The 14,448-nt window shown below is 46.7% G+C and overlaps 1 protein-coding gene across 1 annotated transcript; it reads left to right on the top strand.

The window, feature by feature from the left end:
- Positions 1–11,361: 11,361 nt before the first annotated feature.
- PERCC1 (proline and glutamate rich with coiled coil 1) lies at positions 11,362–12,655 on the top strand. Its single transcript, XM_034420709.3, has one exon. It carries the CDS (start codon positions 11,417–11,419, stop codon positions 12,245–12,247), a length of 831 nt encoding a protein of 276 aa, XP_034276600.2. The 5' UTR covers positions 11,362–11,416; the 3' UTR covers positions 12,248–12,655.
- The last annotated feature ends 1,793 nt before the right edge of the window (positions 12,656–14,448 follow it).

The following is a 14,448-nucleotide window of genomic DNA, read 5'->3' as shown; positions in this document are numbered from 1 at the left end:
CCTGGAGTGGGGTGGGAATGGGGATTTTGCAGTATCCTTCCCCTGGAGTGGGGTGGGAATGGGGATTTTGCAGTATCCTTCCCCTGGAGTGGGGAGGGAATGGGGATTTTGCAATATCCTTCCCCTGGAGTGGGGAGGGAATGGAGATTTTACAGTATCCTTCCCCTGCCACGCCCACCAAGCCATGCCCACCAAGCCATGCCACGGCCACCAAGCCATGCCGACAGTAAAAAATTTGGAAACCCACCACTGCACCAGATGTGGTCTGTTTGGTGTCCTGCAGTGGCTGTCTGGGTATTTGTAGTCCCAAATCCGGGAGTCCTGGATGGGGGAACGTTTACTATCCAGCCTGAGAAGGAAAAGAGATTCCTTCAAAAGCTTGCTCGCTTCCTCGTTATGAGAGATTCTCCTCTCATGACTTCAGTTCTTCTCCAAAAGATAGGATGCAACCTACTGAGATTTGGAACTGAGGGACTGTCTCTTACCGGTCACATCTACCCGACCCACTAGAGCGCGGGAAGGCAAGGAATGTGGTGGTCCCATCCAGAGGTGGGATTTTATTTATTTATTTAATTTATTTATTAGTTCGATTTATATTTGCCGCCCTTTTCCGGAGACTCATGATGGCTTACAATGCACTTATAGCAATAGCCGTCATACTTTTGTATATACCTGCTTAGTAGGGCTTTCGGGCCCCTCTAAGATGTGTTCGTTTTTTATACAAAGTCAGTTTATTGCCCCCACAAACCGGGTCCTCATTTTACCTACCTCGGAAGGATGGAAGGCTGAGTCAACCTTGAGCCTGGTGAGAATTGAACTCGCAGTAATTGCAGCCAGCTGGCAACTAAGTGCTACTTTAACAGCAGCAGTTTAGTCCACTGCGCCACCAGGATTCACTTACATTCCGTACCGGTTCGCAAATGTGAGCGTGCTCCTCTGCACATGCGCACAGCCTTCCGCGCATGCTCTTTGCTCATGCATTACATCTGGGCTGGTGGACGGAGCCAGTGGTGAAATCCACATTTTCTTTACTACCAGTTCTGTGGGCATGGCTTGGCTTGGTGGGCATGGCAGGGGAAGGATCCTGCAAAATCTCCATTCCCTCCCCACTCCTGCGGGAAGGATATTGCAAAATCTCCATTCTCACCCCACTCTGGGTCCAGCCAGAGGTGGTATTTGCCGGTTCTCTGAACTACTCAAAATTTCCGCAACCGGTTCTACAGAACCTGTCAGAACCTGCTGGATTTCACCCCTAGGCAGAGCTTGCACACAGTCGCCACTACCCGGTTCACCCGAACCTGACAGAACTGGCTAAATCCCATCACTGGTCCCATCCCCTAGGACAGGGGTGTCAAACTCAAGGCCCGCGGTCCAGATCCAGCCCGTAGGGTGCTTATATGTGGCCTGTGGGGCCACCCTGGAAACAGCAAAGGACTGGCCGGCGGTGCCTATGCCAGCGAAAACGGAGCTCAGTGAGGTCGTGCGCGGCCCTCCTGAGCTCCATTTTCGCTGGCAGAGTGCTTGGGCTACCAAGCACCCGCCACGAGTGACGTCAAGCTGGCCACACCAACCCTGGCCACGCCCACCTTGTCAAACACAACCCTCATGCGGCCTCAATGAAATCGAGTTTGACACTCCCTGCCCTAGGGAGATACATCTGGTGGGACCCAGAAGAAGGGCCTTCTCTGTGGTGGCTCCCTCTCTCTGGAACACCATTCCCCCAGAGGTTAGAATGCTCCCCCCACTCTAACACTCTTCCGGAGGGTGCTGAAGACTCAGTTCTGCCAGTGAGCCTGAGGAACCCAGAGCAGGATGGAGCCCATTAAATGGCTCGTATAGTAAATATGTGCTGTCGCTGGGATGGGGGTGGGTGGGGACTATGATTTTATGATTTGTTTATGATTTTCTTTTATTATTCTAATTTTTATATGATGCTTTTATATTGTGTAAGCCGTCTTGAGTCGCCATGGACAAGAATGTGGCAATTTTCTAAAATAAACAAAGAAATAAAATAATCCTCGTTTATAACTGATGATTACTGGTTAGATGCTACCAGGTTTTCCCCCTCTCCAGTTGCGTCCAACTCTAGGGGGCAGTACTCATCTTTGTAGGGCTTCAGTGGCTCAGGGGCTAAGACACTGAGCTTGTCGATCGAAAGGTCGGCAGTTCAGCGGTTCGAATCCCTAGCACTGCATAATGGGGTGAGCTCCCGTTCCTTGTCCCAGCTTCTGCCAACCTAGCAGTTGGAAAGCATGTAAAAAATGCAAGTAGAAAAATAGGGACCACCTTTGGTGGGAAGGTAACAGCGTTTCGTAAGCCTTTGGCGTTGAGTCATGCCGGCCACATGACCACCGAGACGTCTTCAGACAGCGCTGACTCTTCGGCTTTGAAACGGAGATGAGCACCGCCCCCTAGAGTTGGGAACAACTAGCACATATGTGCAAGGGAAACCTTTACCTTTACCCATTTTTGTTTCCTAGCCAAGGAAGCCAAGCATTGTTCGAATGCATTTCCTTGGTCAGGTGGCCAGCAGGACTATATGCCAAGATGCATGGAACCCTGTTACATTCCCACCCAAGTGGTACCTATTTATCTACTCACATTTGCATGCTTTCGAACTGATAAAAGCTGGAGAAAGGAACGGGAGCTCACCCGTCACACGGCGCTCAGGTCTCGAACTGAGGCTGTCAGCTTTCCAGCTGACAAGCTCAGGGTCTTTACCCTCTGAGCCATTGCGTCCCAGATGCTCTGAAATCAGTGTCAACTCTATGAGACCACCCTGATCTTCTCCAGGTCCTTCAGAATTTCCAACGGTGTACCCATCACCGCTGTCAATGGGTCAATTCTCCTTGCTGCTGGTCCTTCTTTCCTCCACTTTCCCCAGAATTATGGACTTCTCAAGGAGCTGCATAATTTTTTATTTTATATGCATAATTTTGTGTTTTATATGCATATTTTTGGTTTTACTGTATATGCATAATTTTATATTTATTTATTTTGTCATGTTTATGTTTATATCGTGTATAGAAATTCAATAAAATAAAATATATATTGGAGGCGGTGCCCTTTAAGAGCTGTATGCAACATTAAAATTTCATTTTAATGTATGCCGATTAATGTACAGGGGTGGGATTAAAAAATTTCAACAACTGGTTCGCTTCCCGGTTGCTGGGTGGGCGTGGCCATGGGGGTGTGGCCTACTCAGCCTCCTGCACCACGACGGGGAGTGGAGGAGAGTGTTTTCACCCACTCCAGGCTCCAGAGGCTTTCTTGAGCCTCCAGGAGGGTGAAAACGGCCTCCCCCGGGCACCGGAGGCCCTCCGGAGGCCGGAAATGGGCCCGTTTCTGATTTCTGGTACCTCTGGTAGGCCCGTTTTCGCCCTCCCAGAGCCTCTGCGCACGCCCTGCACTTACCTGGCATCCAAAACAGGTCACGTGGTGACTCCTGAAGAGGTTGTAGAAAAAATGTTTTTAAAAGCCTTTGACAATCCCAGCTGAGCCGCGCGATCATCAGAGGCTTTTTTTTTTTACTTTTAAAAGCATTTTTTCAGCTGAAGAGGTTGTAGAAAAAATGCTTTTAAAAGTAAAAAAAAGCCTCTGATGATTGTGCGGCTCAGCTGGGTATGGGGGGGGGCAGGGATTTTTGCTACCGGTTCTCTGAACCACCCGCCTCCATCGCTACTGGATTGGGCGATCCGGTCTGAACCGGGAGCATTTCACCCCTGGTCACAAGTCACTTTTTCCAGTGCCGTTGTAACTTTGAACGGTCACTAAATGAACTTGTAAGTCGAGGATAACGTGTACTAGGAAAAACTGGCTTGTTGCAAACGTTGTTAAGACCGGGCATTTGGAAAAACAGGTTAAAACATCTACTAAAATCTCAATTTTTGCAAATTATGCAAAATCTGTTTTTTTTTAATCTGCCTGTTACAGTATTTTAAAGAAAGGTTTCTCCATTCTTGGTTTCTAATGCTTTCAGGGTGTGAGTAGCCAAGGTGTCAGGCCTGAAAGCAAAAGGCTGTGAGTTCAAGTCCAGCCTTAGCCATGAGAGTCAGCTGTGACTCTTGGGCCAATCATGCTGCCTCTGAGTCCAACCCACCTCACAGGATTGTTGTGGGGAAAATAAGGAGGAGGAAGCTGTGTTGGATGTGTTCCCAGTCACAAGTTATTTGCAAATAATGTCGGGAAACGAACAAACAAGTAAATAAATAAACAGAATGAAGCTTGTTTTGCTTTACCAGGATGTTATAAATGGGAAAACTGTCAGAGGGCTTGGAGAACTCTCATTTAATTCCTTTTTTAGCTCTGGAGAACATGAGTGACTTTGAACCAGTCAGTAAATCTCAAATCATCTTACCTTACAGATTTTTTGACGTGTATGTGTGAAGCTTCTACTGTACTGCCTTTACTCCCTGAGAAAAACTGGACTAAAATGGTGAATGCAAAAATAAACTAGATGATAAGAGAAGGGAAGGGAAGGGAAGGGAAGATGATAAGATAAGATAAGATGATAAAGATAAAGATAAAGATAAAGATTCCCCTCGCACATATGTGCTAGTTGTTTCTGACTCTAGGGGGCGGTGCTCATCTCCGTTTCAAAGCCAGAGAGCCAGTGCTGTCCGAAGACGACTCCGTGATCATGTGGCCGGCATGACTCAACACCAAAGGCGCACGGAACGCTGTTACTTTCCCACCAAAGGTGGTCCCTATTTTTCTACTTGCATTTTTTACATGCTTTCGAACTGCTAGGTTGGAAGAAGCTGGGACAAGTAATGGGACCTCACCCCGTTACATGACACTAGGGATTCGAACCGCTGAACTGCCGACCTTTTGATCAACAAACTCAGCGTCTTAGCCACCGAGTCCAAGATAAGATAAGATGATAAGATAAGATAAGATAAGATAAGATAATTAAAAATTTCTTGTTTTAATAAGTTAACCAAAAACACAAACGACTGCTTGCTTGAAATTCTAAAACCAATATTATTGTAAGGAATTCTAATTCTTTAAGGAAACTTTAAGGATTATTGGCAGTATAGGTGAAAAAAAGCAATATGGTAGCCATGTCATACAGCTAGTCCTTGACTTACGACCACAAGGAAGCCCCAAAATTATCTTGCTAAGCAAGACCATTGTTAAGTGAATTTTGCCCTATTTTACGACCTTTCTTGCCACAGTTGTTAAGTGAATCACTGGTGACATTAGCAACACGGTCGTTAAATGAATCTGGCTTTCCCGTTGACTTTGCTCATCAGAAGGTCACAAAAGGAGGTCCCATGATCTCAGGACACTGCAACGGTCATAAATATGAGTCAGTTGCCAAGCATCTGAATTTTGATCACGTGACCATGGGGATGCTGCAACGGTCGTAAGTATGAAAAATGGTCATAAGTCACATTTTTCAACGCCGTTGTAACTTTGGACGGTCGCTAAACAAACTGTTGTAAGTTGAGGACTACGGGTACATAAAAACCAGGCAGAGCGTTGATTATTCCTGTGGCCACCATCTTGCCTTTTTTGACCACACTTTGATCAATAGATGCAGTGTTCCAAAAGTTCATATCCCTGCAGTATATGAGAAACTCTCATAGACTGTGTATTCCCTGTGTCTTTCTTTCATTCTTTCCTTTTCTAATGTTTTGTTATTATTGTTCCTTTGTGGTCTGTTTAATAAAGACCCCCAGTTTTTTAATAGTCTAAAATGAAAGGCACCCAGATTTTTCTACCCAAGCATCTTGGCCTTCCAACCCTCGATTGTATCCTAAACGTTTGTAGAGATTCTCAGTCATCCAGGTAACAGTTGTCCCAAAGGCGCTTTTTCAGGAGGCAACTGGACTTTCTGGTTTTTCTTTGAAGACGTTTCACTTCTCATCCAAGAAGCTTCTTCAGCTCTGACAGGATGGTGGGGAGTGGAAGGATTGATACTCCTTGCAGACAGCTGGTCATTTGCATCCTTTTAGAGGGTCCTTGAAGCACTTGGAGGTTTATCTGTGTCCTCAAGATCACCTGAGTTAGTGCTCCTGGTTCCTGTAGTCTGCAATTTTTCTTCTAGAAATCCATTCCTACTTTCACACCATTCAAAGGATGTTCATCCCAAATTATATAGCTAAAAGTTTGTAGAGATTCTGAGTCAACCAGGTCACGGTTGTCCCAAAGGTGCTTTTTCAGGAGGCCGCTGGACTTTCTTGGTTTTTTTTTTCTTTTGAAGACATTTCGCTTCTCATCCAAGAAGCTTCTTCAGCTCTGACAGGATAGGGTTAGTACCTTGGAGTATTCATTTCTAAAGATCTAAGTGCCAGAGCCCACTGCAACAACATTGCCAAAAAGTTGTTAACCTAATCTTGCATAGCTTCTTCTCTGGTAATATTGTTCTATTAACTAGAGCATACAAAACATTTGCTAGACCAATTCTTGAAATACAGCTCATCCAGAGGTGGGTTTCAGCAGGTTCTGACCAGTTCTGGAGAACCGGTAGTGGAAATTTTGAGTAGTTCAGAGAACCGGTAGTAAAAATTCTGACTGGCCCTGCCCCCATCTATTCTCTGCCTCCCGAGTCCCAGCTGATCGGGAGGAAATGGGGATTTTGCAGTAACCTTCCCCTGGAGTGGGGAGGGAATGGAGATTTTACAGTATCCTTCCATGCCACGCCCACCAAGCCATGCCATGCCCACCAAACCACGCCCACAGAACCGATAGTAAAGATTTTTGAAACCCATCACTGAGCTCATCTGTCTGGAACCTGCACTGCATATCGGACATTAATACAATTGAGCGAGTCCAGAGATATTTCCTGAGAAGAGTCCTCCATTCCTCTACCCGCAATAGAATCCCTTATGCCACCAGACTTGAAATTTTGGGCTTAGACAACTTAGAACTATGCTGACTTCAGTCTGACCTAAGCGTAGTACATAAAATTATCTGCCACAATGTCCTTCCTGTCAGTGACTACTTCAGCTTCAACCACAACAATACATGAGCACACAATAGATACAAACTCAAGGTAAACCGCTCCAAACTTGATTGCAGAAAATATGACTTCAGCAACAGAGTGGTCAATGCCTGGAATGCACTACCTGACTCTGTGGTTTCTTCCCCAACCCCCCCAAAACTTTAACCTTAGACTGTCTACTGTCGACTTCACCCCATTCCTAAGAGGTCTGTAAGGGGGTGTGCATAAGTACACCAGCGTGCCTTCCGTCCCTGTCCTACTGTCCCTTTTTACTTGTATCCTTTTCATGTATTCAAATCATGTTTATACTTTTATCTGTTATTTTATATATGCTTGATAAATAAATAAGTAAGTAAGTAAGTAAATTAAAAAAAATAGTGGGGAATGGAAGGATTTATATTCCTTGCAGACAGCTGGTCATTTGCATCCTAGGAAGCGAAACGTCTTCAAAAAGAAAGAAAGAAAGAAAGAAAGAAAGAAAGAAAGAAAGAAAGAAAGAAAGAAAGAAAGAAAGAAAGAAAGAGGGAGGGAGGGAGGGAGGGAGAGAGGAGGTTGATTGTGAAGAATGGAAAGAAAGAAGGAAGGAAAAGGAAGAAAAAAGGAGAGGAAGGAAGGGAGAGATGGGAAGAAGGATGGAAGGAAAGTAAGAAAGAGAGGAAGTAAGAAATAAGAAAGAAAAAGAAAGAAAGAAAGTGTTTGAGAAGGAAGGAAGGAAAGAAAGATTGAAAAGGAAGGTAAAAGGAAAGAGAAAGCAAGAGATTGAGAAGGGAGGAAGGAAAGAGAAAGAAAGAAAGAAGAAAGAAAGAAAGAAAGAAAGAAAGAAAGAAAGAAAGAAAGAAAGAAAGAAAGAAAGTCCAGTTGCCTCTTGAAAAATCACCTTTGGGGGATATCCGAAAGGTTGCATTTCCCTAGCAAAGACTTTTCCAACGAGGTGGGAGAACGCCTGCATCCCTTGTTTGCTCACAAATTGTTAGATAAGCATTACTTTTCTTCTGGAGATGATTTCTACTCCTGGAGTCAAAAGACCATGAAATTTAATTTTACGCCTATTTGACCAGGATCAATTTGGGCTCCAAATCAATGTGAGAGATAAGACTCAATGGGCGCCAGGCGGTTTGGCAGCTGGAGCTGCGGAGCGCGGAGGGAACTCAGTGGCCATAACACTTGAAAATCGCCCAGGAAGTCCACCATTAAGGTGAGTCCCTATCGCCCATCCTCGCTGGCTCCTTGTCGACGGTGTTCTCTGGTTGCCGGGCACTAAAGCAAACCCAAGCTTTGTTTACGGAGTCTACGATTACAATGCAGGCTCCAAATATTTGCTAGTCTGCAATCTTGCAGCTCCACTATAAATACTTTGGCTCCAGGTGGATGGGCGGAAAACTAGCAGAGAAGGAAGCAGAGGGGGATTACCTGCAGAGATCAGGTAAGCATCCTGGAGATTATTGGTGGTGAGTGGTGGGGGGGGGACTGGCCTTTTAGTCTCTGGCTTCTTGGCTAAAGATCATTTAGTGGAGCAAAATGAAGAGTACAGCCTTAATTAAGCATCTACACAGATGTCCCCTCTCTGGTTCTTAGAATAGAATAGATTAACAGAGTTGGAAGGGACCTTGGAGGTCTTCTAGTCCAACCCCCTGCCCAGGCAGGAAACCCTACTCCACTTCAGACAAATGGTTATCCAACATCTTCCTAAAAACTTCCAGTGTTGGAGGATTCACAACTTCTGCAGGCAAGTTGTTCCACTGGTTAATTGTTCTCACTGCCAGGAAATTTCTCCTTAGTTCTAAATTGCTCCTTGATTAGTTTCCACCCATTGCTTCTTGTCCTGCCTTCTGGCGCTTTGGAGAGTAGCTTGACTCCCTCTTCTTTGTGGCAGCCCCTGAGATGTTGGAAGGCTGCTATCATGTCACCCCATGTCCTACTTTTCATCAAACTAAACACACCCAATTCCAGCAACCGTTCCTTATGTGTTTCAGAATGTCTGAAGGCAAGATGGGTGCCACAGAGCAATGACAGAGATTGCTTCTTGTCCTGCCCTCAGGTGCTTTGGAGAATAGCTTGACTCCCTCTTCTTTGTGGCAGCCCCTGAGATATTGGAAGACTGCTATCATGTCTCCCCTAGTCCTTCTCTTCATTAAAGCAGACATACCAGGTTCCAGCAACTGTTCTTTATATTATTTTGGCCTCCAGTCCCCTCATCATCTTTGTTGCTCTTGTCAGCATTCTTAAAAAGTCCCTGAAATAGGTCTAGTGGGGACTTTTGTACCGCTCCAAAACAACCCAAGGAGCAAGCTGATAGCAGAGGTCCAAACTGACTGTTTTAAGACTTAAAACTCCAGGCCACTTTCATGCTGGGTGGGAGGAAGAGGAGTGGACTATTTCTAAAGTTTTCTGAAAAAAATGCCTTTGTCAGGTGGAATTAGGACAGTTTTCATAGCAGTAAAGGGGTCCTAAAATTAAAAGTAAAAGGGACGTGGTGGCTCAGGGGCTAAGACGCTGAGCTTGTCGATCGAAAGGTCGGCAGTTCAGCGGTTTGAATCCGTAGGGCCACGTAACGGAGTGAGCTCCCGTTGGTTATCCCAGCTTCTGCCAACCTAGCAGTTCGAAAGCACGTAAAAAATGCACAAAGAAAAATAGGGACCACCTTTGGTGGGAAGGGAACAGTGTTTTCCATGCGCCTTTGGCATTTAGTCATGCTGGCCACATGACCACGGAGACGTCTTCGGACAGCGCTGGCTCTTTGGCTTTGAAACGGAGATGAGCACCGCCCCCTAGAGTCGGGAACAACTAGCACATATGTGCGAGGGGAACCTTTACCTTTACCTTAAGGGGGTCCTTGTTTAGCCTGCCTTGTGCAATGCTCATGTTCTATCTGCAGGGCCTGAACAAGACAGCAAGGAGCATTCAGAATAATATTATTAGGTGGCCTGAATCCTTTAGTGCAGAGGTGTCCAACCTGGGCAACTTAAGACCTGTAGACTTCAACTCCCAGAGTTCCTCAGGCAGCCCTGGATGAAAGATAGTGGCAAATACATTCAATAGTCTCTCTCTCTCTACATTTTGCTCCCCCCCCCATGAAATAGCTTTTGCTAAAGAACTTGGGTCTTTGGTCTATTCTGGGTTTGAAAGTGTTGGTTTTAACAGAATAAGAGAGTTGGAAGGGCTTTGGGGTCTTTTAGTCCAACCCCCTGCAAAAGCAGGAGACCCTAGACTTGAGATGGTGAACCTATGGCACGCGTGCCTGAAGTGGCATGCAGAGTCATGTCACCTGGCACCGCTGAATCTCCTGTTCGTCTTCTGGGTTTCTGGTGCGCATGCGTGCCAGAGGTAGTGTTGTGGCCCGTCAGCAGCCTGTGCAGCTAGTAGCTGATTCCGACAGCAAGGAGGCTGGTGTGGTGCTGCGCCAGCAGCCTGTGCAGCTGGCGCCCGAGTCAGACAATGAGGAGGCTGGAGAAGATGTGGTGCCAGAGGCAGGGATTCAGACAGGGCCTTCAGAACCTCCAGAAGCTCTCATAAGTGAAGAGGAAGAAGAGGAGGAACCTTTTCTTGATGCACGGGTGTGCAGAGCTGCCAAAAGGAGGAGTGGCTCCTCAGGAGGAGGTCTCCTCGAGAGTAAGGCTTGGGGCTAATTGGCCACACCCTTAGCCTATTTAAGGAAGGACAACGGCAATTTGCAGGGAACAACTTCATTGGATCTTAGTTTTTTTATCAGTGTCCTGCAAATTGCTTCTGGGCTTTCTGCCAATCCTAGTAAGATTACGATTATTTATTCTTTGGATTCTTGTAGGCTGTTAAGAAAGTTAATTAACAGCCTTTGTTTGAAAAAGAATGATTTAATTTAGTAAACTAAGGTTTGTACAGACTTTGTGTGTGCTGCGTTCTTTGGGGTCCGTAGCTGGGGCAGAACAGGTAGGTTTCAGCAGGTTCTGAGCAGTTCTGGAGAACCAGTAGCGGAAATTTTGAGTAGTTCAGAGAACCGGCAAATACCACCTCTGGCTGGTCCCAGAGTGGGGTGGGAAGGGAGATTTTGCAGTATCCTTCCCCTGGAGTGGGGAGGGAATGGAGATTTTGCAGTATCCTTCCCCTGGAGTGGGGTGGGAATGGAGATTTTACAGTGTCCTTCCCCTGGAGTAGGGTGGGAATGGAAATTTTGCAGTATCCTTCCCCTGGAGTGAGGAGAGAATGGGGATTTTACAGTATCCTTCCCCTGCCACGACCACTAAGCCACACCACGCCCAGTAGTAAACAAAAATTTGGATTTCACCACTGGTCACAAGCCAACCAACTTTCTTTTTCTTTCTTGGTGGCTCCATCTTGTTCTCCAGGGTTTGTCCCTAGAAAGAGATGGTGACAATGTTGATACGGCCTAGTCTCATTGTGTCTTTTGTTTTCCAACAGCGGACTCCCACTTTTTCGTGGGTATTTGTTTGATCCAGAAGGTCAAGCCTTTGAACAGCAAAGAGGAAAAAGATGGCAGCCGGGGTGATACAAACTCTAAGCAAGTTCAGGCTACCCACAGAATTCCAGCATCCATTTCTGACCTCCATAGCTGGCCAGGAGATGAGTTTCCAGTATTTCTCTGGAGAAGATGACACTGAAGAGGAAGAAGAAGATGAGGCGGAAGAGGAAGGGAGGGAAGAGATGGAACTAGAAGAAGATCTTGTGAGCTCTGCGCACGAAGATGCCACCATGGAGGTCAACCCCAGCGTCAACAACACGAAAAAGACCTTGCAGCTCCTCCAATTTGCTGAACGCATCAGCAACGACATCCAGAGGTATTTTGGGAAGACAAACAAAGGGCAGAACGAGGAGGAAGAGGTGGAGGAAAGCAGCTGCAACGCTTACGAGGACTTCTACTCCCCACCACTGCCAGGACGAGCAATATCCTACACAGACCTGATCAGGATTTCTCAGCGTGGGGAGATGGAGGATGAAGAAGATTCTTCTGACTCCCACAAGACTTTTGAGCAGCTCTGGAGATCCCTGTGTGGGAAAGACGAAAAGTTGGGCCCCCTGGCTGAACTTTTTGAGTATGGTTTTTGTAGGTGTCTTCAGCGGCATCTCTCTCCTGATAATAAGAAATTGATGAGGCTGGAGAGGAAATTTACGCACGTCACCCCCATGCAGAGCAGGAAGCTACCTCAGTCCTTCTGGAGGGAGCCGACGGTCAGCCCCATAGGCACCCCCAATGGCAACCCTCCTGATTTTAGTGATCTACTGGCTAATTGGACTTCTGAATCTGGCCAGGAGCTGAACGCCAGCCGAGAGCATCTTGGTGAGATCACTGGTGATGGACACTGAGAAGTGATGGACACTGAGAAGTGGACTCTAAGGAACCAAAAGAGGGGTGAAAAACTTCATTTGCCCATTGGCAGCCTTCCTTTCTCTTCATCGGTTCAATGTGTATATTTCTAAAGACATATTCAGATAAATGTTGGTCTCTTCCAGTGCTTTCCCCTCCCAAGAAAGCAACGAGGGGTTGGGAATCTAGGACTAGCACTGATTACGTTATCTAGTTGGGTATTGAAACATCTGCAAGAAAAATAAGCAAGCTCAGAGAGCACCAAGGACCCCTCGAATCTATGACTTTCCAGATGTTGATTAAATTACTGCCTCCTCTCCAAGCATCCCTCAGCTGGTCTGGTCAATGCTGCCTGTAACTGTAATCCAATATTTTTGTGGGCAGGCATTGAATTGCTCACTGATGAAACATGACTTTGAGTGTTGTTTTTGGGCAATGGTGGTAATTAGAATTGAGATTTGGTGAGCTTGACAGTATAATCCTAGGTAGAGGCAGATGTTTCTCTATCGGGGCGCAAAGAGAAAATATCTGCTGTGAACTCTGCATAGGCATTAGGAAGGGCATCCGGCCAGTAAATGCTCAGCTCCATCCAGTCACTCAGATTCTACTCCAAATTAAGGGATTACAGGGTTGTAAAAAGGGAGGTTTTTTAAAAAAATGGTGAGATGGATGTGAGAAGGCTTTTGGAACTGGGGATGGTGCTTAAAGGGAAAGGTAAAAGTTCCCCTCGCACATATGTGCTAGTCGTTCCCGACTCTAGGGGGGCGGTGCTCATCTCCATTTCAAAGCCGAAGAGCCAGCGCTGTCCGAAGACGTTTCCGTGGTCATGTGGCCGGCATGACTCAACGCCAAAGGCTCACGGAACGCTGTTCCCTTCCCACCAAAGGTGGTCCCTATTTTTCTACTTGCATTTTTTACCTGCTTTCGAACTGCTAGGTTGGCAGAAGCTGGGACAAGTAACGGGAGCTCACCCCGTTACGCAGCACTAGGGATTCGAACCGCTGAACTGCTGACCTTTCGATCGACAAACTCAGCGTCTTAGCCACTGAGCCACCACGTCCCTATTGAAGGTCCAATTTTGTGAGATGGGCTGAGATCAACCTGAAAGCCCATCTCACAGAAGGTCCAATTTTGTGAATTGGGCTTTCATGTTAATCTCAGCCCTTACTGGCCAATGTGGAGGCAAACAAATTGAGAGATGTCCAAGAACATGTTAACAGTCTAGAATAGGAGCCATAAATGGAAAGCTCCAGACCCCTCCCCCAATCCCTGAACTTTCTTTTTTAATGGGATGGAAGGGGGAAAATATGAAAATACACCTCAGGGTTTGGCAGCATCTAGTTGACCTTCTCTGAAGTTCAGAAACGAAACAGGGAGAAAATTGCTTCATACTGGATGAAAGTGGGACTATCTAGATCAGCGGTCACCAACTGGTGGTCCGTGAGAAAATTTTGGTGGTCCGCAGAAAAATTATTTGCATTTTTTATATTGCACTAAATCAGGGGTCCTCAAACTACGGCCCCTGGGCTGGATACATGCAATGAACGTTTGTGTTGCTGCAGGGACTCCCCCCCTTCGGGGTCTTTTTGTGTGGGTCGGAGGGGAGAAGAAATTCGGGGTCTTGGGGTCTGCTTCAGACTCCTGGTGTGGGGCTTTGGCCGAAGGCTGGAGGGAAGCACCGTTGGTGGCGAAGAGCTGGAGGGTCTCGTTCCAGTGGGACTGCATCATCGCCTGGAACTGGCTGATCATCTCAGCCCACTGAGCCTCCAGACACTGGTACCTGGCCTTGCACTCCCACAGGTCTTCCCTCTGCTTGGAAAGCCTATGCTCGTAGTCCTCAGTGAGGTGCTTCTGCTGAGCCTCCTTCTCGGTCAGATCCAATTTGAACTGAGCTCTTTTGTCAACTTTTTCTCGTGGTGGCTGCTTAGCTCCAACAGCTGCTTCCTGTTGGGGCCTTAAGGAGCCCGGGCGGGCAGGCGAGGAAGGACTGGGACAGGAGGGGCGAGTAGAGGCCGGAGCGGCACCCCTCGACGTGACCACCTAGCCACACCCACCCAGCCAGTCATTAGGCAAATCATATTAGTGGTCCACGGGATTTAAAATTATGAATTTAGTGGTCACTGAGGTCCAAAAGGTTGGGGACGCCTGATCTAGATCAAGGGTGTCCATCTTAGCAACTTCAAGACTTATGGACCTCAGC

The sequence above is a fragment of the Pantherophis guttatus genome, chromosome 14 (genome assembly GCF_059756535.1).
Source record: "Pantherophis guttatus breed Tessera chromosome 14, ASM5975653v1, whole genome shotgun sequence".
NCBI lineage: Eukaryota > Metazoa > Chordata > Lepidosauria > Squamata > Colubridae > Pantherophis > Pantherophis guttatus.
The sequence above is the reverse complement of the archived record's forward strand: the minus strand, read 5'-3'. Positions and strand labels throughout refer to the sequence as shown.